We start from the raw sequence: 22224 nt of genomic DNA on the forward strand, positions 1-22224 counted from the left end.
CATGCATATGGGCATGAATAAGAGTTAAATCTTTGATAAATCTAGGTATATATTTAATATTTCCAAACTACATTTCAGGGCACTAGATTATAGATACAGGATCAACTATATGTTTTTTTTTTGTTTGTTTTTAGTTTTCTTTGGCTCACAAAGACACAAAATTACATTAAACATTATTTAGAACTTACCTCAATAATATATACTATATATATTTATATATATATAAATAGAATACAATACAAATGGAAGAAAATACAAGACACCTCTTTAACATGGCAAATCTCTGCATATAAATAAGCAAGAATCTTCATCATACTTATGTTCTAACAGTTAAATTGCTGTAAAACTATGACATTTATTCCCAGCTCACAAAATTGTCTGACAATAATGTACACAATCTACACAAAAGAATTCCTAGAAATACAGCAAGAATATACCTTTTACAAGGACTGTGCTACCATGACCCCCAAGATACTAAGACGGGGATACACAACTATCTACTGGTTAATGTTTTTTAGATTGGTTAGGTTATGGGGAAACAGCTTTGAGGAGTTTAAATGCTGCAAGGCAGGATTCCATCCATTTAGACTGCTTTGTTGTGTCTACTTGCATACATACAGGTTTACCCAGCAAGGCAAGTGAAACAACGAGCAGTGAGTAATGATAATGCGAAAGGCAGTAGCATCCAATAACTACTGAGACTGCTCTTCGTGATATCTAGTTTACTGTACACAGATTTATGAAAAATGTTTTTTGACTTGTTGCTATGGCCAAATTTAACTTGTATATTATCACTGATCTTTGTATTTCTTGGATACAGCATGACTGATATATGTATTGGTATACTTGTAAAAAACATGGCAGAAGAGTTATCCAAACTATGTGGACAACTCAGTGGATATAAATATGCCATAAGGGGAGATACCACAATTCCGCCACCAGGAATTGTTCAAATATATTCTTACATGAGCTGTAGCATCTTATGTATCATGTGCCTGTGTTCCATAACAATACTAATACAGACCCTTTATACAATTATAACCATTGTTGGGGCTGCTCTAGGTTAAGTGAATGTTAGGCCTTGCAAGTCCTAATGCAACAGCTGCCTTAGTTGTTAGCTACATTTGTAAAATTGTAAATGATGCTAAAATTTTCATTAAAAAAATAGGCAATTTTGCTTGCAGGACAATTTGACAAAGATATTGATATCTCAATAATTTGACCCATATTTAATATTTAATAATCCTCCATGCCCCCCAACTCCCCTTCCAGCCAATGCAGTGTATAATAATTCATGGCCAAAAGAGTTTGGAAAACCATTATTTCTTCTTATCCTTCCCAGAATTCCAGGATCTCATATGAAGATAAATATCTTCTCTTCCTCCAATCCACCATTCTCCACCTATATTTCTGTTGAGTCACGTCCATTCTCAGTATGTGCTGCCTTTGAGGGGTTTGATAGTTAAGATTGTCTCAAAAAATATAGGAATGTTGTAAGGAGTTTGGCTGCCATTCAGCAATCTAGGAATCCTGCCCTGTCAGCATTTACATGTATAAGGAATGGTCTATGTTACCTATGTCAAGGGCCGGCCCTGTACATACCGCAAATATTTACACACAGACATACAAGAGATTACAGATTACGACAGTTACAGTTACCGTGGGTTTGTATGCTTCTGACAACCTTAACAGATACATTTATATAAGGATTCACTGTACACAAGTTAGATATTATTATTTGTGTTTGAATGATGTACATATACTCTTCTGTATTTTACATTTGTTAAGGTGCCAGAGGAGAACCGTACTGAGGGGATCGTCTTAATATTTCTGTTCTGTTTTCATTCACAAAAAAATATATATATATAACTAGTAGTCAAACAACTGGGAGGTGGGATAGTTTTCTCCAGCACAGAGGGGGTTAACTGTACATGGCACAACTATTACAATTCTTGCCCAAGTCTCTCAATTTCATCCACCAAAAAGTCGATGTCAGATTTGGTGGCTGCTGGGTTTGAGATGACCATCCGGAAGAAGTTGGCTTTGTCCCCTTGTGGTTGATATCCAACCATTGTTGTCCCAGACTCCATCATAAACGCTTTTATCTTTGGAGCAACCTTAAACAAATTACAATAAAAGTCACACACAGGTTTTAGGCATAAATAAAGGCAACACACTAAGGAAAAATATTTAGACATTGCAGATCATTTGTATGAGGAACTTTCACACTAATGACTTTCAGTATTAAATAAAGCAATAGCTGACCGTTTGGGACAGACTAAATGCGACTAGATAGCACCCCTCTCTGACATCTCCATAAGCACCTCTTGGGGGCTTCCCCTGGTTTTTGCCAGGAGAGGTTATTGGTTTCTTCTGCTACTGGGGAGCAGATGAAGATACATTCTGTGCTAAATTTGCCCTGCAATCTTCTTATGGGTCTTTTCCACTAGCAGATTAGAGACACAGACAAATGAGGGATTTCTTTAGTAAGTCGGTACGTAAGTTGTGTTTCCAGGATGCTCTTTCCCCATTTAAGTCTATGTGGGTTAAACTCTCATATTCTAGGCATCTCCTTTCCTAAACATACAAACTCGTCCTTAGTACACATTTGGGGTCTGTCCCATATTACATCAGGGAATGGGAAAGGGAACTTGGATTGAAATTTACCCCACCTCAAATTCAGAAAATAATAAAAATGACTCATACATTCTCCATTAGTACTCGCATCCAGGAGAGATCCTATAAATTCCTGACAAGATGGTACCAAACCCAACCCACTTGGCCCAGATGATTCCCAATATCAACACCCAGATTTTGCACTCTTCAGTTTTAGCAAATCATCCCCAATGTCTATTCATACTGCCATGTCCCTGTATGCTGATAGCAACAGTATGTCCATGGGGGAATTCCATTACTTAGTCGTTTATTTTTCTCCACCATAACTGGCTCCTGGATTCCAGGTGGAAAGTCAAGGACTCCATGTTCCACTTAGTTTATTTAAACTGGAGAGGGAAGGTAGAATCCGTTTGTTGTTGTTGTTGTTAATTCTCTCTATAGTCATGAAAATATGAAGAACCCTTTATAATGGCCACAGCAGGTATGCAGATCCAGGAACTCTTAATGCAGGGATATCACCAACAGAGGAACCCCAAGAAATTTGGGAAATTGCCTAGTGGCTTATTTTTCCAGCATTTCCAACTGCGAGTAGGCTGAAACATTTTTGTATTTTGTGGCATTCTGTCAGTTAATTAATTTATTTATTATTGGCTTAACAACCACATCTACAGCCATACCATCTATGCATTTTACAGTGTTGTGTAAACTGTTACAATACCTTATTGCAGATTTGATCATTTCTCACCTTGTGTAATTTCTGTTGCCTCTCTTCACAATGAGGAATCCCCCGAAGACTTGGGGGGATATACCAGAAGCAAACATTTGTGTGCTCAGGCTGGAAAAGATATAGAAATGTTATAGTTTTACACAAAGTAAAATGAAAGTATGCCGTATTAGGGTTCTAATGGTGCTGCGTACATTACCTATAAGCATGAATGTGTGAAGGCAGCCATATGCAAGTATAAGGCCCTACTCTTGCATGTGGCACATGCAAGCCGATGTAATGTCCCAATTGCAGGTAGTGTGTGTTTGGGAGATTGCCTCTGTGTGTACAAGTCATTTTATGCAAGTAGTGATGCATAACTACATGCAGGCACCGCCACCCATTCATGCCTATGGTTGGCTCTATACAGCACAAGGCGCTCTCAAGCACTAAAATAAACCCATTTGTCTACACTATATGGGCAAATGCGTCCATGTACATGAGCCCCAAACAAATTCCTTTGGAGCCAGAACTATAAGCTTTTTTTAGTAGCCTTTGAATATAAAATGTATTGTACATTGCAAAGTGTTAAAAATTTGTAGTACTGATTTGATATCTTCAACATGCTGGTATTTTCTGTTGACTAATCATAAGGGTTTTCTAGGATTAGGCAATTGGCCCTAACAGCATAGTCATTGGATTGTTAGTTCCTTGGGAAATTGTTAGATATTGGGGAAACACTGTTTTAGCATTATTGTTACATATTATATATTCAGATGTTACGTGTATGTGCTGTGATTGTTCCTATTTACTGGAATGTTGAGCTACTGACCTCTCCTTTGAAGACCATCTCAAAGTCTTCTCGATTGCTGACCCTTTGGTATAAATAATCTGAGAGCTCCAAACATTTGTTGATCTGTTGTTCAAACCCTTCAGTGCCCTGTTTGAAAAAGAAAGAAATATCAAATCAATATCCTGTTTTTATTTGTCCTAACTAAACATTGAGGAGCTGATGGTTATGTAGCATTACTATTGTCATTATTATTATGATAATTTTAGACGTGTTTCATATAGAGGATTATTGCCATTAAATTTCATTTCAGGCCTCATTCACACATGAGTACCACAGGGTACACTTATGCAAGGACTGTGTTTGCCTACATAGGGATTTAAGCTGTGTTTAGGGCCATGCGGGTGTCAGGTTTGGAACAGGGGATGTGCCTGTGCTTCTGCTGCATCCCAATTAACATGAATGAGACTGTCTGCATGGGGATGCCATGCTCTGTGACCAAGCCCCAGTGATAGTGTTTTGCATACTATGGGGTTGATTTACTTATGGAAAATTAACTGCAAACTTTGCAAGTGGAGATGCACTCTGCAAAGTGCAGTTGCACCAGAGTTTGGTAAATGAGAGGAAACTCTGATGACTGCCATCATCTAATCATCCAATCATGTGCAAGCAAATGCTGTTTTTTTTTAATTTGTCTTGCATGTGATTGGGTATTCTTTGCATAGTGAAGTTTTGCCTCATTTACTAAGCTCTGGAGCAACTACACTTGCAAAGTGCACCGTCTATTTACCTTTGGTATATCATTCCCTATGTATATGGACTTTTGTTTGCTGTATGAAGATTATGTGGCAAAAATAGGTGTTTAGGACTTTATGGCCCGGATTCAGAAAGGACTTACGCCAACGTATCTTCTGATACGCCGTGTAAGTCCACGGATGCGCCGTTGTATCTATGCGCCTTATTCAGGAAACAAAATACGCCTGAATTTTGGCTTGATATGACTGACGTAAGTCTCCTACGCCGTCGTATCTTGGGCGCATATTTACGCTGGCCGCAAGGGGCGCTTCCATTGATTTACGCGTCGAATATGTAAAGACCTAGATACGCCGATTCACGAACGTACTTATGCCCGTCGCTGTAATCTACGCTGTTTACGTAAGGCGTACGTCTGGCGTAAAGTTAAGCCTCATAAAGCAGGGGTAAGTCATGTTAGGGTATGGACGTCAGAACAGCCGTTGGATTTTACGTTGTTTGCGTAAGTTGTACGTGAATGGGGCTGGGCGTAGGTTACGTTCACGTCGAAGGCATTGAGCCGTCGTATCTTAGGGAGTATATGGGACGTGATTCTAAGCATGCGCGCGCATGCGCCATTCGTTAGGCCCTTCATTTGCATGGGGTCACGGTTAATTTAAATGTAACACACCCACTACCTTCCTACTTTGAATTAGGCGGGCTTACGCCGGCCAATTTACGTTACGCCGGTGCAAGTTTGGGAGCGAGCGCTTTGTGAATACTGCACTTGCCTCTCACAGTTACGTCGGCGTAGCGCATATGAGATGCGCTACGCCGGCATAAAGATACGCCGATCTACGTGAATCTGGGCCTATGAGTTTGCCATAAGAAGCATTGTGCATGTTTTTTTCTTGGTGTCCTGTGTCCCAGTTAAACCCCAGAAAAATCACTTTATATACCTTTGCTTTCCACATGAGCCAGAATTTAAATATATCTACATGGCGACCACATTGTATTGCTTTATCTCCTGTGTCATATGATATGTCGTACTGCTTGTCTTGTTGGAAGAGATATCCTGCGCACATCTGATTGCATCCTTGAAGAATACCCTAGTGAATTAAAAAAAAAATAGGAAGGACAATCATTAGTATTATTAATATGGCTCACATTGTAATAACGTAAGTCACTAATTATTTTAGGTAAAGTCAGTTTGCTAAAGAATGAAAATTGAAGTGTAGCCAACTTTCATAACCACTAAAAGTGCTATACATGTGTATTTTGTTATCAAAGTAAACATAGATACCGGTAACTGTTTTGTCTCCCTTTTATATTATAAAGCAATGCATAAACTGTTGGCGCTATATAAATCCTGTATGATAATAATAATAATACTATGTTGTATATAAAGTTGTTTTATGAATTTTAAGGCCCCTTTCACTTCGTTGATCCCCACTGAGCCGGCAGATGACAGGGCGGTCCCTGCACACTGTGCAGGGACCGCCCTGTCAGATCTCCGCTTTCCCCTATGGGGGGTTTGGATGAACACGGACCGTCTGTCCGTGTTCACCCAATCTGATCCGCAGACAGATGGAAAAAAGGATTTTCCTCCGTCTGCAGAATCGGAGCATAGCGGACACCGATGAGATCGGGTGACAGCGGATGTTCATCCGCTGACACCCGCTATCCCATAGGGATAAAACCAATGGATGAAATACGGACATAAGGTCCGCTGGTGTGAAAGGGCCCTAAGACTTTCGGTAACACCACAGAGGTGCGGTCGATTGTGTCTATTCTTTTTTGCACATAGCTGTGTGTCGCATTTGGGGCATGCACAAAAAAGATGTCTGCACCATTGTAACAATTGCACTGCGCCAAAGCGCATGGTACTGCGGTACCATATGTATTGGCATAAGTGAACAGGCACACATTAGTGAAATGTGTGGGGTACCATTCAGAACTCATGGCACTGTGATACGTCTGTAAAATGGCAACTCATTTTGAGCATTGCGGGAAAGTGTGCAATTCTGCCTGTTTTCCGCAATGCAACAAGTGTGAACAAAGCCAAAGTCTTATAAACCAAAGATTGTTGGCTTTTTTTGTTTTATTCAATTAATGAACCTAACGAAACCATTACTATCAAATGTCTGAAATTGTCAACCCCAAATATTAGTTTAATTTAAGTTTACGAGCACAGTAATTGGTGATCAGTACCAATCAGAGCCTCAGATCACCTTAAGTTTGACAGTTGCTAGTCAATTCTGTAACCTAACAAATTCTGGGGATTTCATAAAGAGAATCTACAACATTTTTTATAATTTCATTGTGCTTCCTGTTGGAAACAGGTACATGCATTTGGGGCAAGCACTGGCATTGGTCATGCAAAATTACATTGAGGCCAGGGTGTCCGTATAGGAGCTCCCTGTCGTCCGCTGAAGTTGTTACACAAATAGCGCAGCAGCTGAAGAGTTTTGCAGCTGGTTGGACAGAGCCTGATCGGGATTCAGTGACACTCGTTTTTCATCAGGTCAGATGATTACAAGTGTTTGTGGGGAGTTAGCTAGTTTCTTAGGCTGCCCAGAAGAGAAGGGGTTAAATAAAGCTTAGCATTTTCCCAGGCATTTCTGCCCAGTCTTGTAAATAAATACGGAGAAGGCCCTGCTCTAGAACTGTTTTGCCATGGCATGGATGGGGAGTAAGATCAGAAATTAGAGAAAGATGAAACCCACAGCAAGCCGCAAGCCGCTCAAGGGAGACGCCAGGTCACGAAACTTTAAGAACGCTTACCTTGGAAAGGTATGCACTGGGCAGCCTACTGTTAGAGGGTTAGGAAGAGATGTTGCAGAATGTTTGTTATGCTGCTGGGCTGTACTAAAAATATGTTCAGTAAAGTCTGATCAATGGTGTCATGCCTGGTCTGAAGCTATTACAAAAGGGGTGCATGGAGGTACATGGCGTATCTAAAAGAACAAGGCCTGGAAGTAAATATGGGGGTGAAGAGGAAGGAACGGAAGGCCATCACGAAGCATTAACTCAGCAGAAAACTTGGCAGGAAGTGTGTGGTTGCTCACTTCTAAGCCAGGGTTCTGCCTTAATGTTGAGTCCATACAAACGCGGCCCAGCCTAGTCCTGGGCATTAGTGAGTGCATACAACAAGAAGAGTTGCACCCAAGAGCAGGGTGAGTAGGCCCTGCCAACAAGCTCCCATTGTGATTGACAGCAGGCAGTAGCCAACAGACAGTCTGCTATTGGCTATGGAGTTTGCCCACTGCCTGCTGTCAATCACAAGGGGAGACCTGATAGAAAACTAGTCCCTCAGCTTCAACATCAGGCTCTGCTTACTGTCAACGCCAATGGCTGCTAGGAGACTGTTGGCTATGAAGCCAACAGGTAGTGAGGAGAGCAGGTATTAGCAAAAAACATGCCAAATTGCTAACACAGCGTACAGAGACAAACACTTTGTCTATCTCTGTATGCAAACTTAAAGTTGGTCCCCCTTACTGTCTCCCATTTTCTATGGAGGTATGTATGTTTGACATCAGGTTACTCTGGCATTAATGTGTCAGGTTCAGATAGATGCCAGCTGGATAAAAGAGAAATATGTGGCTGCATAATTCCAAGTGTTCCTGGTTACAGCTGTCCTCTTCATTTTCCATTAGATATGAGGATTTTTTTTCTGTGCTTCTGGGTAGGACTGTAACCTGTTAACACATTACAGTAAACAACCTTCTAGAGCTCCAGGGCTCATTATAGTAAACATCCTTCCAGGGCTACAGTGTGCAGGCTGAGGCTGCAGAGGGCTTGCAAACCGAGCAACACACAAGCCAGTGAACATACTAATCTGCATTTTTTGATCACCCTGGAGACAGAACCTTCTAGAAAAATACCACGTCCAAAAAAATATAGACACTTTGCAGCATTTCCTGATTTAACCACTTGAGACCCGCGCTATTGACAAAAGACGTCAACAGCGCGGCTCTCAGGTGCCAACTGGACGTCTTTGGACGTCATTTAAAGTGCATTACCCGCGCGCGCCTCTGGGGGGCGCGCAGCAGGTAAACACTGTCCCGGCGCATCGCTGGGAAGCCGATGCGTGTACCTGGGGGCCACGATGTCCGCCGGGTACACGCGATCGTCGGGAACACAGCAGGGACGTGGAGCTCTGTGTGTAAACACAGAGCTCCACGTGCTGTCAGAGGAGAGGAGACCGATCTGTGTCCCTTGTACATAGGGACACAGCATCGGTCACCTCCCCCAGTCACCCCCCACACAGTTAGAACACACCTAGGATACACATTTAACCCCTTCCTCACCCCCTAGTGTTAACCCCTTCACTGCCAGTCAAATTTATACAGTAATTTGTGCATTTTTATAGCACTGATCGCTGTATAAATGTGAATGGTCCCAAATTTGTGTCAAAAGTGTCCGATACGTCCGTCGCAATATCGCAGTCCCAATAAAAATCGCAGATCGCCGCCATTACTAGTAAAAAAAAATAAAAAATAAAAAAAAAATCATAATTCTGTCCCCTTTTTTGTAGGCGCTATAACTTTTGCGCAAACCAGTCGCTTATTGCGATTTTTTTTTTTTTTTACAAAAATACGTCGAAAAATACGTATCGGCCTTAGCTGAGAAAAAAAATAGTTTTTTAAAAAAAAAAAATTGGGATATTTATTATAGCAACAAGTAAAAAATATATATATATATTTTAAATTGTCGCTCTTTTTTTGTTTATAGCGCAAAAAATAAAAACTGCAGAGGTGATCAAATACCACCAAAATAAAGCTCTATTTGTGGGGAAAAAAGGACGTCAATTTTGTTTGGGAGCCACGTCGCACGACCGCGCAAATGTCAGTTAAAGCGACGCAGTGCCGGAAGCTGAAATTTCGCCTGGGCACGAAGTAGGTTTATGTGCTCAGTAAGCAAGTGGTTAAGGACCTAAGTAAAATTTTCTGAAATGGTTAATTTGAAACGGTTTCATACCACTTAGCATTTTACCTTTTCCTTTATGAGAATTGCAGAACATTGAAGTAATACACCCATCATTTTGTGAGGATTCCAGGTGACAGAGTCAGCTCTAAAGTAAAGAAAAGACATCATTCATTTTACACCAAGAAAGAAATAAAGGGTATACATTTTCAAATATTTGGTAAATGTTTCAGGAAAGGAAAACCACAAAAGAAAAAAAATCAAACAAAGCAGCAAATTACAGTAAAACACCACAAACATTTATGTCTGAGGCATTTTGCTACATAATAGTAAGCATTACCATACCAGGTACTGACCATACACAATAACCTTGTTGCAAAAAGTAGAGACTAATACATTATAACTAAGGTAACAGACAGTGGAAATGATGAATCATCAGGTTCTGGAAGTATTGGTTTGGACAGAGGATACACATGGTTCCCATGTGGGAGGTCTTATTGAATTCAATGTAAGTGCCCCCTAAGCTCATATGTTGCTCTATAGAGGGGAAATTATTATTTACCAAGTGCATCCATTCCACAAGAGTAGGGGGTATTTTCATTTCAAGGTAAGCAGTATAAGTTGTTTAGCGAAAAAATAATCAAAGCTTGGATGAGCTTCTTGGAACGTAAAGTATGAGGGAGGTCATTGAGAATAGACGTTAAGGTCACAGACATTAAGTAGAACCAAGGTTGTCTCCAGAGGCTCTATGACTGCAGACCAGAATGTGCAAACAAAAGTGTGCGTTCCCAAAGCATGAATAAGGTCAGTATTGGGCCCAAATCCTCCAAAGCATCCAATAGGAAAACTAAGGGAGATCGGCAAAGTCATGTATGTGGATTAAAATTCTGGCCAGTCCTCAGAGTCAGTATGCAGGATCAGGTTCTGCCACTTCCCCTTGACCTTGTTGTCATCTAGTAAGTTTTGTCAGAATTAATGATGAGCAATATTTAGAGATCAACTCAGTCCCATCTGTCTGACCTAGCAGTTTCTCAAGGGTCGTTTTACACACCAAATCTGGTTCAAAAGGAGATATTAAGTAGAGAAGTAATTCCTAGAAGTAAGGGGTTAAAATATATATAATTATTTGGAGATCTAGACCAATCATCCATGGGGAAAAGCCTAGAAAACGAAAAGAGTATTTCAAGAGAGGAGGTAATCATAGAGATCCAGGGGATCTGTGGGAATTTCCTCCCTATGCACAAGTTTATGTTGTCTCCTGATGGGAGAAACCAGTCAGGAAGAGAAAAACATTGAAAAATAGGGAAGCCAACCCCTGCCGGTTTCTGTGGAAGTGAGATAATTTCCAATGGCACTTATGGAATCTGTAGGTTCCAAGGAAAAAGATCTAAGGGCAGGTTTAACCATTGCTTGGTTTTCATTTGAAGAGATGTAATAATGGCGACAAGTGTTTTCCAAGTAGGTATGTAGGGGAAGTTGGATGGGGGAATAGTATAGTTTAGTTAAGTGCTTCATTAAAGTTGGCTAGACGCAGACCACTCAGCTGAGGTTTACATTAGAGTACATTAGTAGAATTAAAAAATATGTAGCAAAAAAACAGCTTTAACTTTTGTTCAGATGCAGTAAGAAGAATAAAAGATGATTGTTAAGTGCCTAAGGAACTGCAGCTTAACTTTAATGCAAATCACCTAAATACAGAACGTGCCCTGTCCTCAAGATCACCTTTTGTTATTGGGCTCCTATACATATCTATGTGATTTCAAATATACAAGCAATTTAAAATGGCTCAGGGCTAAGTCCAGTAAAACAGAAATTCAGCCAAAAGGCTAATTGTTCAGTTTAAATAATCAAACTATCTATAACTACAATGTTTTTAAAATTGAAAAGGTGAGGCTTTCTCTGTCTATGAATGACAATCCTATGCAATGCAAATAAATGATTGGCTCACAGCGTTGGGAGCTCTCAGCTTGATATATGGTATACAAAAGATTATAAGTGTTTATAAAAAATATATATATTTATTTTGAGTAAATATAGTAGCAATATTTTAAAACAAAATGAATGATTTCTGAATAAATAACCAAGAGATGAGTTTTTCATTTGTATAGAGTTCTCCATTTAACCAACAGTATCCAACAATACATTTCATCATTACCCCTATTAAATCTAATGAAAAGTGAAAAATTATTGTTGCTTAGAGCAGCCTAATGATGCGTACACACGATTGGAATTTCCAATGAAAAAAGTCCTTTTTTCATCGGAAACTCCGATCGTGTGTAGGCCCAATTGGACTTTTTTCCGTTGGTGTTTAGAAGTAGAACATGTTTTATTTTTTTTCGATAAAAAAAAAAAACGATGGAAAATTCCTATCGTCTGTGTGCAACTTCGATGGAGAAAAAACCCACGGATGCTCAGAATCAGGTCAACGCATGCTCGGAAGCACTGAACTTCATTTTTCTCGGCTCGTTGTGGGATTTAACGTCACCGTGTTTTGGACGGTCGGAATTTGGTCTGACTGTGTGTATGCAAGACAGCTTGAATGGAATTCCGATGAAAAATTCTATCGGATTTTAGGCCATCTGAAAATCCGATCGTGTGTACAGGTCATACGTTTTCACATGACTACTGTCCTTTGGTCTTCTGCACAAAATCGTCGATTCCTATAGCCCTAAAACTAGAAGTTTTTTTGTGCACATTAAAAATAAACTAGACCAAATATGTTTTTGTTTCCTTTTGGTATTCAGAAGTATGTTTCCTATGCGCAGTCACGTTTTTATTTTCTGCGTAGCTTAAGGGCTCCTGTAGAATAAAATTATGATTTGTAAATGAATATACAATGTGTGTATCTTATATAACAGAACACAGCATGTTCTCCCTGTCCCTTGCCTGGAGGGCTCATGCTCTGCTACAATACATCCCTTGATGGTTATAGCAATAGATGTTCTCTCATATTTTTTATTTCAGCAGCTTTATTTTTACTGACGTTTTTGTCAAATTTCAGTGGGGCAAGTAAACAGGTCATGTCACAGTGTCTTGCCCGCCGGCAATGGAAAAAAGGGCAAGGCAGGAACTTTGGTTCGTTGGTCACTGTCTGATCAATACATTCTAATGAGAAGAGTGATATTACACATGACAGTTTTCTCTCATTATAGAGTAGGAGAGGCACCACAATGTCCTGCACTCTGACCATGTTAGCATATCTTTGCAAAACGTGACCCGTTTCACATCTTCCAGAGGAAATACTAAAGTACGGGATCACTGATGATGGACAAGCTTGGAACAAAGATATGCCTATTTACTGCAAGTGCTTCAGGGAACCAGATGTACTTATGCATTCATTTCAATACCTATGAAATGTTACAGAAGATTCACATTATTTATTGAAGCCAATGGCTTTTCTTTGGCTGCCTGGTAATCAGCAATTGGATGAATTTTCTTTTGTTAACATTCATATTGAGTAAAGGGTCTCCAAACTTTCTAAAGAAAGGATCAGTTTATTGTCCTTCAGACTTTGGGTGGGGCAAACTGTGTCCTGGGGGAGTAGAGAATGTCCCAGCATCAGTGGGCTAGATTCACGTACCTGCGCTTGTTCTTACGGCGGCGCAGCGTACCGTTTTTACGCTACGCCCCCGTAACTTGCAGTATTCACAAAGCACTTGCTCTGTAAGTTGCGGCGGCGTAGCGTAAATGGGGCCGGCGTAAGCGCGCGTAATTCAAATGTGGAAGGGGGGGGCGTGTTTTATGTAAATCTATGATGGCATGCGCCGTCCGTGTACATATCCCAGTGTGCATTGCTCCCAAGTACGCCGCAACAACGTATTGGTTTCGACGTGAACGTAAATTACGTCCAGCCGTATTCGCGAATGACTTACGCAAACGACGTAAAAAATGCAGATTTCTAAGCGGGAACAACGTCCATACTTAACATTGGCTGTGCCTCCTAATAGCAGGAACAACCTTACGCCGAAAAAGCCTAACGTAAATGACGTAAATAAATTGCGCCGGCCGTATGTACGTTTGTGAATCGGCGTATCTAGGTAATTTGCATATTGTCTGCCGAAAACAACGGAAGCGCCCCTAGCGGCCAACGTAATATTGCACACAATTATACGCCGCCGCATTCAAGTTACGCCACCGTAATAGTTACCTGAATCTAGCCCACTGAGAGTAACAATGCATCAGGCTTAGTGGTCACATGGGAATAAAAAAAAAAAGGACACGGGGCCAAATCCTCAAAAGGGATACGCAGGCGGAACTGCTGTTCAGCCTGCGTATCCCTGTGCCTATCTTTGGAACTGATCCTCAGAAGCAGTTTTCCAAAGATAGGCAGAAGATCCGACATCTGTAAGAGACTTACACTGTCGGATCTTAGGATGCAGTACCGCATCCGCCGCTGGGGGCATTTCGAGTCGAAATGCCGCCTAGCGTATGCAAATGAGGACTTACGGAGATCCACAAAGCTTTTCAGCTTTGTGTTTTCTGCGTAAGTTTACGTTTGCATACGTAAAATTAGTTCTGCTTTTACAAAGTGTAAACTAGTTACACCTTGTAAAAACAGACCTTTTTTTCTATCGCCGCAATTTTTTTTACATTTTGAATTTTATTTTTCGGCGCGTAACTTTTTTTTTACCCGATGCAACTTTATTGTCCCGGCGCAATCCATAAAGCCTGGCGTAACGTAATTTTGCGCGCTGCCTGTCGGGAAAATGACGTCACAAGCATGCGCAGTACGGCCGGCGCGGGAGTGCGCCTCATTTAAATTGTCATCGCCCCCTGCAGAAGAGGACCGCCTTGCACCGGAGACATTTACGTTACACGGCCTGAAATTTCTAGGTAAGTGCTTTGTGGATCGGGCACTTAGGTAGAAATTTTAAGGCAGTGTAACTTAAATGGGAAAAGATAAGTTAGGCAGGATCTTTGAGGATTTGGCCCACAGTGCCTGTGGTCAGTAGGAGGAGGAATATTACCCCATCATTGGTATTAGTGGGAGGAATAGTGATACATTGTTGATGTCAGTTGAAGGAATAGTGCCCCATCATTGGTGCCAATGGGAGCAATAGTGCCCCATTGTTGGTATCAAAAGGAAAAAAAATGCCCCATCATGGATGTCACTGGGAGAAATTAGGCCCCATTGTTGGTGTTAGTGAAAGGAATAGTGACCCACTAATAAATAGTAGGAGTGGGAGGAATTATGCCCCACTGTTGGTGTCAGTTGAAGAAATTATGCCTTATTGTTGCATCAGTAGGAGAAATAATGCCTCATATTAGTGGGAGAATTGGTGTCCCAAAGGAGGCATAAATGCAAGCGAAGGGCTGCAGTTTGGAAGCCACTGACATATAATTGGAATTTTACCTACAGGTAAGCCTAGATTAAGGCTTACCTGTAGGTACAAGAAAAATCTCCTACACCTACACGGTGTAGGAGATATATGCAGAAAAGACTGCACCGATGTCTACGGCGTGCGCGCCGTAGACAATGGCGCACTGAGCGTGCCGCTAGTGAAGGCGATCATGCCGTCACTGCCGGCTCCCACGCGCATTCTCGGGAGTGACATCATCGCTGCTCCGGTCAGTCACAGCACAGTATCATGGCGGCGACGGAAGAGGTGAGCGAGGGTCGCTGCGGTGGCTTCAATCTCAGGTAAGTACTTCATAATGAGCTAGTATGCTATGCATACTAGCTCATTATGCCTTTTTCTTGCAGGGTGTTTTTTTTTTTGTGAGGGATTACTTCCTCTTTAATTGTCTAAAGTAGAATGAACTATCTGCAATACCAAATCTTGCCAGCAGGTGGGACTGCAGGCTGAAACTACATGCAGCTTTGTGACAAGCAGCATGGGCGGGGGTCTGTGTTACTCCAGTTTTGAAAGCAATTTTTTTTAAAAGCTTTACATTAACTGTTAAGGCTGTTTTTAAAATAAATGACAAAATGTAAACCAATTATAATTAATGCAGGCTTTCTTGAATTATGCTTTTATTGCCAAAGGACCCTAAGCAGATTTGATGCCATAATACCAATGTGTCCATAATGATGTAGTTGGCGCCCACTCAGATTTCTGAACGTGACGAGTCATCTCATGACCCTGCATTATAATTTGAACCCCCAGAAGTCTCCTTTGATACAGAAAATGTGTGAAGGGCTTCAGGACCTTTACAGTACATAACAGTATATGTAGTTCAGATTCCAATCAGGCTCAGGGCTCCAGATATAACCATACATTCTTTAACCAAGGTCGTTCTGCCAGTATTTTCTAATAGTTTACTTAGCCTAGTCCTTCCTGACTGAGAGCAGGCACCACTCGACGCAACATCATACCCCCTGTCTGGCTGATAGAAACAAGCTTAGTAAAGCCCCTTTCACACAGACTTTCCGATTGCTCCGCCTGTCAGTTTTTCAGGCAGACCTGATTGGACCCTCCATTCACCCGCTGCTATACGATCCTGTCCATGAAATCCGGACAGATGGTGACCCTATTTTCTATCCATCTGGCAGATTGGATGAAAACAGACAGGTCCGTCTCTGCACAGGGACCTGTCATCCGCCTACTCAGCGGGGATCAGCGGAGCGATCCCTCCGCTGAGCAAAGCAGAGTCCGCTGGGCAGACCGCCCGTCTGAAAGGACCCTTACTTTGTAAATGATATTAACAAATATAATTGTGCGCTTACCTTTCTATTCCATTTAATTTATGGCGATGCTTCCTAGACATGAGTAGTCCACCTCCCCAGGCAGCCTGTACCGATAAAAAGAATACATGTCAAGTGACAGTAACTGACAATGAAATAGAACAATGTGTGTCCTGTACTCACATCCACGTGAAGCCAAAGGTTGTACTTCTCACAAATGTCTGCAATTTCATCGATGGGGTCAAACGCTCCGTATACTGTTGTCCCAGCTGTAGCATTGACATAAAGTGGGACATGTCCCTGTAATATACACAGTGATGTAAGTATACATGTACTGTAATCGCTATATAAATCCTGTAAAATAATAATATATTTTAACTCAAATTAGTGCTAAAGATCTATTTAAAAAAGGAAGGACCCCTGCACAAATGTTGCAAGCACCACTGAATGCAACTATAGTACATACAATGGGCCAGATTCTCGTCCAGCGGCGTATCTCTGCGGTGGCGTAACGTATCCGATTTATGTTACGCCGCCGCAACTTAGACGTTCAAGTGCTGTGTTCTCAAAGCACTTGCTCCGTAAGTTGCGGCGGCGTAGCGTAAATCGGCCAGCATAAGCCCGCCTAATTCAAATTTGAATCAGGGGGGCGTGTTTTATGTAAATGTATTGTGACCCGACGTGATTGACGTTTTTCCCGAACGGCGCATGCGCCCGTGGAATTTCCCAGTGTGCATTGCTCCAAAGTACGCCGCAAGGACGTCATTGGTTTCAACGTGAACGTAAATGACGTCCAGCCTCATTCACGGACGACTTACGCAAACAACGTAACTTTTTCAAATTTCAACGCGGGAACGACGGCCATACTTAACATTGGTACGCCGCAGTTATGCCTCATATAGCAGGGGCAACATTACGCCGGGAAAAGCCTAACGTAAACGGCGTATCTTTACTGCGTCGGCCGCGCGTACGTTTCGGGAATTTGCGTATCTAGCTAATTTACATATTTTGCGTAAATTTGCTTCACGCCCCGAGCGGCCAGCGGAAAAATGCAGTTACGATCCGACGGCGTAAGAGACTTACGCCTGTCGGATCTAATGGATATTTATGCGTAACTGATTCTAAGAATCAGGCGCATAGATACGACTGCTCGGATTAGGACTTACGACGGCGTACATGGCGCTGCGCCGTCGTAAGTCCTTTCAGAATCTGGGCCAATGTTTTTTATTGTAACAAATGTGTAGCAAATAAACAGGTAAGCATTAGGGGGGCTGGGGGGAGGGAACTACATGCAGAAGGTTTTAGAACCTCTTCAATGCAAAGAATGCATTAAAGTGGCTGTAAAGTAAGAAGGTTTTCTCTCTTAATGCATTCTATGCATTAAGAGAAAAAGGCTTCTGTGTGCAGCAGCCCCCCTCAGCTCCTCAAATACTTACCCGAGGTCCATCTAGATCCAGCTATGATGCAGGAGTGTCTCAGCTGCCTGAGACTCCCCTTCCCATTGGCAGAGACAGCAGCGTGGCGCCATTGGCTACCACTGCTGTCAATCAAAATCAGTCAGCCAAAGAGGAGAAAAAGGTGTGTCTCAGCTCGGGTGCCCCCATAACAAGCTGCTTGCTGTGGGGGCACTGAACAGGAGGAAGGGGCCAGGAGCACCAAAGAGAGGCCTGAGAAGAGGAGGATTGGGGCTGCTCTGTGCTAAATAAAGATTTTAGTATAATTTTAAGGTAAAAAATCTTCTGCATTTAGAACCACTTTATTGTACCGATTTGTTTTTATCGAGAGAGCTTACGCCCTACGTTTTGATACCATCACCAAAACAAATGACTATCTAGACTAGAGGGAGGAATGGTCTGTCAGCTATGAATTGTCTTAGGCCCCTTTCACATGATCGGACCGTTCAGGTCCGCCTGTCAGTTTTGATGGCGGACCTGAACGGCTGCTCCATGCAGTCCTATGGAGTGTCGGATGTCAGCGGAGACATGTCCGCTGACATCCGACCCGATCCGATTCGCCAAAATCAGACGGATGACGAGACGTCCCCATCCGTCAATGGCGGATCGGATTGGGTGAGATCTCCCCATAGGAGACAGCGGCGCTGCACAAGCCCCTCCCCGCTCAGTGAGCAAAGAGGGACTTGTCACCCGCCGGCTCAGCTGAGATCAACGGAGAGATCTCCCGCTGAGCCGGCAGAAGCAGGCGGACTCGGTAGCGACGGAGTCCGCCTGTGTGGAAGAGGCCTTAGTAGTTCAGCATTTCTGAATGCCAAAGCAAAATATAGTGGGTGCAGTTAGGTATTAGACACCAGAATAGCCAATATGGTTGTATATTTCACTTTACAGCTGAGTGGGCAATCCACAATATGTAGGCATAATGTATTTTTTATTCATTCTCTATTTTATCTATAAAGAGGCTGCTTAATAAATATTGGAAACAACAAGTTAACAGAAGAGTGAAAAATAACAGTTTTCCACAAGGGCACTAGGGGGCCCCATCAGGGTTGCCAGGCTCAGTAAAACCAGGGACAGTATGTAAAAATCTATGTTTTTTTTACATCTGTCCCTGATATGTCCGAAACCAACATGCTTCTGATGTGAAAATCCAGAGATTTTAGCTGCCCCACCTCTGCACTGCCTCCTGGCGTGGTGGCCATCTGTAAGCCAGGGGCCCCATAATCTTCTATTGCCCGGGGGCCCCATGAGTTGTCAGTCCGCCCCTGGTTTTCCATATCAGCCAGTCAGATTTCACCTTTTATTTCATGGAATTCTGAGTGATTACTGAGGGCAATAGTTATTTTTATGCTCCTTTTATTTCTCTTCATTTAAAAGGACAAACCCCAAAGAGATCCCCCCCCCCCCCATCATACTCTACCTCCAGTCGGTGTTTAAAGTCACCGATTTCACTACAAGTAAGCTTTTACCAATTCTACCAACCTTTTGTTTAGCTTCAAGGATTTTGGCTTCCAAGTCAGCAGGAATGATCTTTCCTCTGTAATTATAGTAGAAATTGTCAGGTGTGAAATGAAACAGACGCAGAGAACATCAGCTGCAGAAAATGCTATTTAATAGGGCTTTTTATACAGGCCATTAGTGATGTGACACATGGCAGCGCGATGCCCCTCCCTCACTACAATAAGGAATATTTCATCCCTTAAATACATTTAAAGGGCTAGATAATTTCAGAACAAATACTAGAAGCTGTAGTCTTTAAAGTAAATGAGAACCCTCACCTTGTAAAACAACCCAATCAGAGAGTGCTGATCGCCTGTCAGAAAATAATAGCACAGCAGGGGAGATCGGATAGTTAGTAAGTTAGTACAGCGGCTCCTTCTAAGCTGTAGTTTTTTTTCCATTCAGCTCTGCTGGGTTTAATGGAAAAAAAAATACTAGTATGTACTAGGCTGCAGCCTACATTCACACCGTTGCAATGCCTATTCATTTGAACGGGCTGCCGTGCCTTGCAAAATGCAGGGAAAAGGTCCCTGCACCTTTCCAGAAACCGCAGCCCGCACGGGAACTGCACTATAGTGCGGTTCCCATTGTGGGTGCGATTTCCAGTGCGGGCGGTGTTCCAATAAGATTAATGGCACCCGCCTCCGGGTCCTGCGTTTTGTGTGTGGGTGGTTGAAGCTGCAAGACGAAGTGTGGGTCCCGCAGCGGTTTCCACCCGCACAAGTGTGAACATAAGCACAATGTGGTTTCCATGCAAGATTGAGTCTGTTTGAGTCTCTTTGTTAAAATGCAAACCTCCTAGTATTCAATCAGAAGACTAGGGCATGATTACAGAGTTTTTTTATATATAGTTTCCTATTATTTTAAATATATTTAAAGCCAAAACTTTATTTTTTCGTTTTGAATTGAGTAGGAAAGGGTTAAAACCCTTTTAAATTTTTATTCTGTCATCTGCGTCCAATTGTAAAGGTTTCCTTCACTAGAAAAAACGTTCTCCCCTATTCCAGTTAAAATTTTTGGACGTTCCCCCATTTTCCTTCCAGTCTTCCCACACAAAATGCATTTTGGCCAGCTATTATACTGGGGGAAGGTCAGAATAGAAGCAACTAGCATTTTCAGAAGGAAACCAGTAATAGCATTTTTTCTGGTTTACATTTACTCAGAAATAATTTTCAAAGCTGCTTACCTCTCATTGCATTTCACCATGATGACATTTTCTGTCCCAAATCCTAGTGCAGCTCCAGCTTTTTTCATAGAGTAGTGACTCTGGGATAAGAGAAATATTGTATATTGAGAAAGAGTGAAGCAGTCTAATTACCAAGAAAGGGTAAGGAGTGGATCTTACTTCAGCAATTAAACTTAGACGTAAAATTATTAAAATTTGAAGCTTACCTTATTTATTTTTTTGTGAAATTGTGATCACATAAAGTGTATGGTATTTGTGTACAATGGGCCGAAAAATGCCCTTCAAGCCTAATACAAATGGGCCGAATGTCAGACAGCATCGATTGGCTCAAAAGAAACCGGCCGACATTTGGCCTGCGTGTACTGCCGGCCGTTCGAGAGTGCTGATCGCCTGTCATAAAATAATAGCACAGCAGGGGAGATCGGATAGTTAGTACAGCGTCTCCTTCTAAGCTGTAGTTTTTTTTCCATTCAGCCCTGCTGGGTTTAATGGAAAAAAAACTACTAGTGTGTACTAGACTGCAGCCTACATTCACACAGTTGCATGCTGTGCAGGCTACCTTTGCACAGGCACAGCAGCCTATTCATTTGAACGGGCTGCCGTGCCTTGCAAAATGCAGGGAAAAGGTCCCTGCACCTTTCCAGAAACCGCAGCCCGCACGGGAACTGCACTACAGTGCGGTTCCCATTGTGGGTGCGATTTCCAGTGCGGGCTGTGTTCCAATAAGATTAATGGCACCCGCCTGCGGGTCCTGCGTTTTGTGTGTGGGTGGTTGCAGCTGCAAGACGAAGTGTGGGTCCCGCAGCGGTTTCCACCCGCACAAGTGTGAACATAAGCTCAATGTGGTTTCCATGCAAGATTGAGTCTGTTTGAGTCTCTTTGTTAAAATGCAAACCTCCCAGTATTCAATCAGAAGACTAGAGCATGATTACTTCGTTTTTTTTCCATGACATGAAAAACGGTCGTGTGTACGTGGCATTAGTCTAGCTGATCTGCAGCATGCTCAACAGTGGATTGCAGTATGTGAGCTCCGGCACTCCACTTTTTCCAAGCTTCCACACAGCTAAACTGGATTTGGGTCTTACCCTTAGCATCCATTAGCAACCACCACACAAAGACTTAACCTCAAAGAGGTATTTGCCATCACTCTTGGTTGCCTCCAGCAACCCTACCAGATATGTTATTCTACTTTTTTTATTCCATAACTATACTCTATGTTTTGCACTGACAGTACTACATCAGAAGGACTCTTCTGCTTTCTCATTCATTTTTCCCCCTATGAATCTCTCAGGCCCCGTACACACGTCCGAGGAACTCGATGGGCAAAACTCATCATTTTGCTCGTCGAGTTCTGTGTGAAGCCGCCGAGGATCTCGGCGAGCCAACTTTCCTCATTGAACAATGAGGAAATAGAGAACATGTTCTCTATTTGGCTCGACGAGGAACTCGTCGGCTTCCTCGGCCGAAAGTGTACACACGACCGGGTTTCTCGGCAGAATTCAGCTCCGATTGAGTTTCTGGCTGAATTCTGCCGAGAAACTCGGTCGTGTGTACGGGGCCTTACACTTTTTGAGAGATAAACAGACACTTTAACAGTAGGGTATTCAATTGTGAGCTTTTACAGTGACTACAAAGCTCATATATAAGAAAAATAAATAACCCAAACCCAGCCCAGTCCTCCATTTTCGGGTAAAT

The 22224-nt window shown here is 42.2% G+C and overlaps 1 protein-coding gene across 4 annotated transcripts in view; it reads right to left on the bottom strand.

Annotated features, from left to right (window-relative positions):
- Window positions 1-248: 248 nt before the first annotated feature.
- GAD1 (glutamate decarboxylase 1) overlaps window positions 249-22224 on the bottom strand; it is a 151990-nt gene continuing 130014 nt past the window's right edge. For all 4 annotated transcript variants that reach the window (XM_040357774.1, XM_040357773.1, XM_040357775.1 and 1 more), the window contains 9 exons: window positions 20530-20609; window positions 19326-19380; window positions 16576-16692; window positions 16435-16499; window positions 9837-9915; window positions 5801-5950; window positions 4152-4259; window positions 3362-3451; window positions 249-2117 (listed from right to left, as the gene is read on the bottom strand). In XM_040357774.1, the coding sequence (XP_040213708.1) occupies window positions 1944-2117; window positions 3362-3451; window positions 4152-4259; window positions 5801-5950; window positions 9837-9915; window positions 16435-16499; window positions 16576-16692; window positions 19326-19380; window positions 20530-20609 (918 nt within the window). In that variant the 3' untranslated portion in view covers window positions 249-1943. The remainder of the gene's footprint in view (window positions 2118-3361; window positions 3452-4151; window positions 4260-5800; window positions 5951-9836; window positions 9916-16434; window positions 16500-16575; window positions 16693-19325; window positions 19381-20529; window positions 20610-22224) is intronic.

Source organism: Rana temporaria, chromosome 6, assembly GCF_905171775.1.
Source record: "Rana temporaria chromosome 6, aRanTem1.1, whole genome shotgun sequence".
Lineage (NCBI taxonomy): Eukaryota > Metazoa > Chordata > Amphibia > Anura > Ranidae > Rana > Rana temporaria.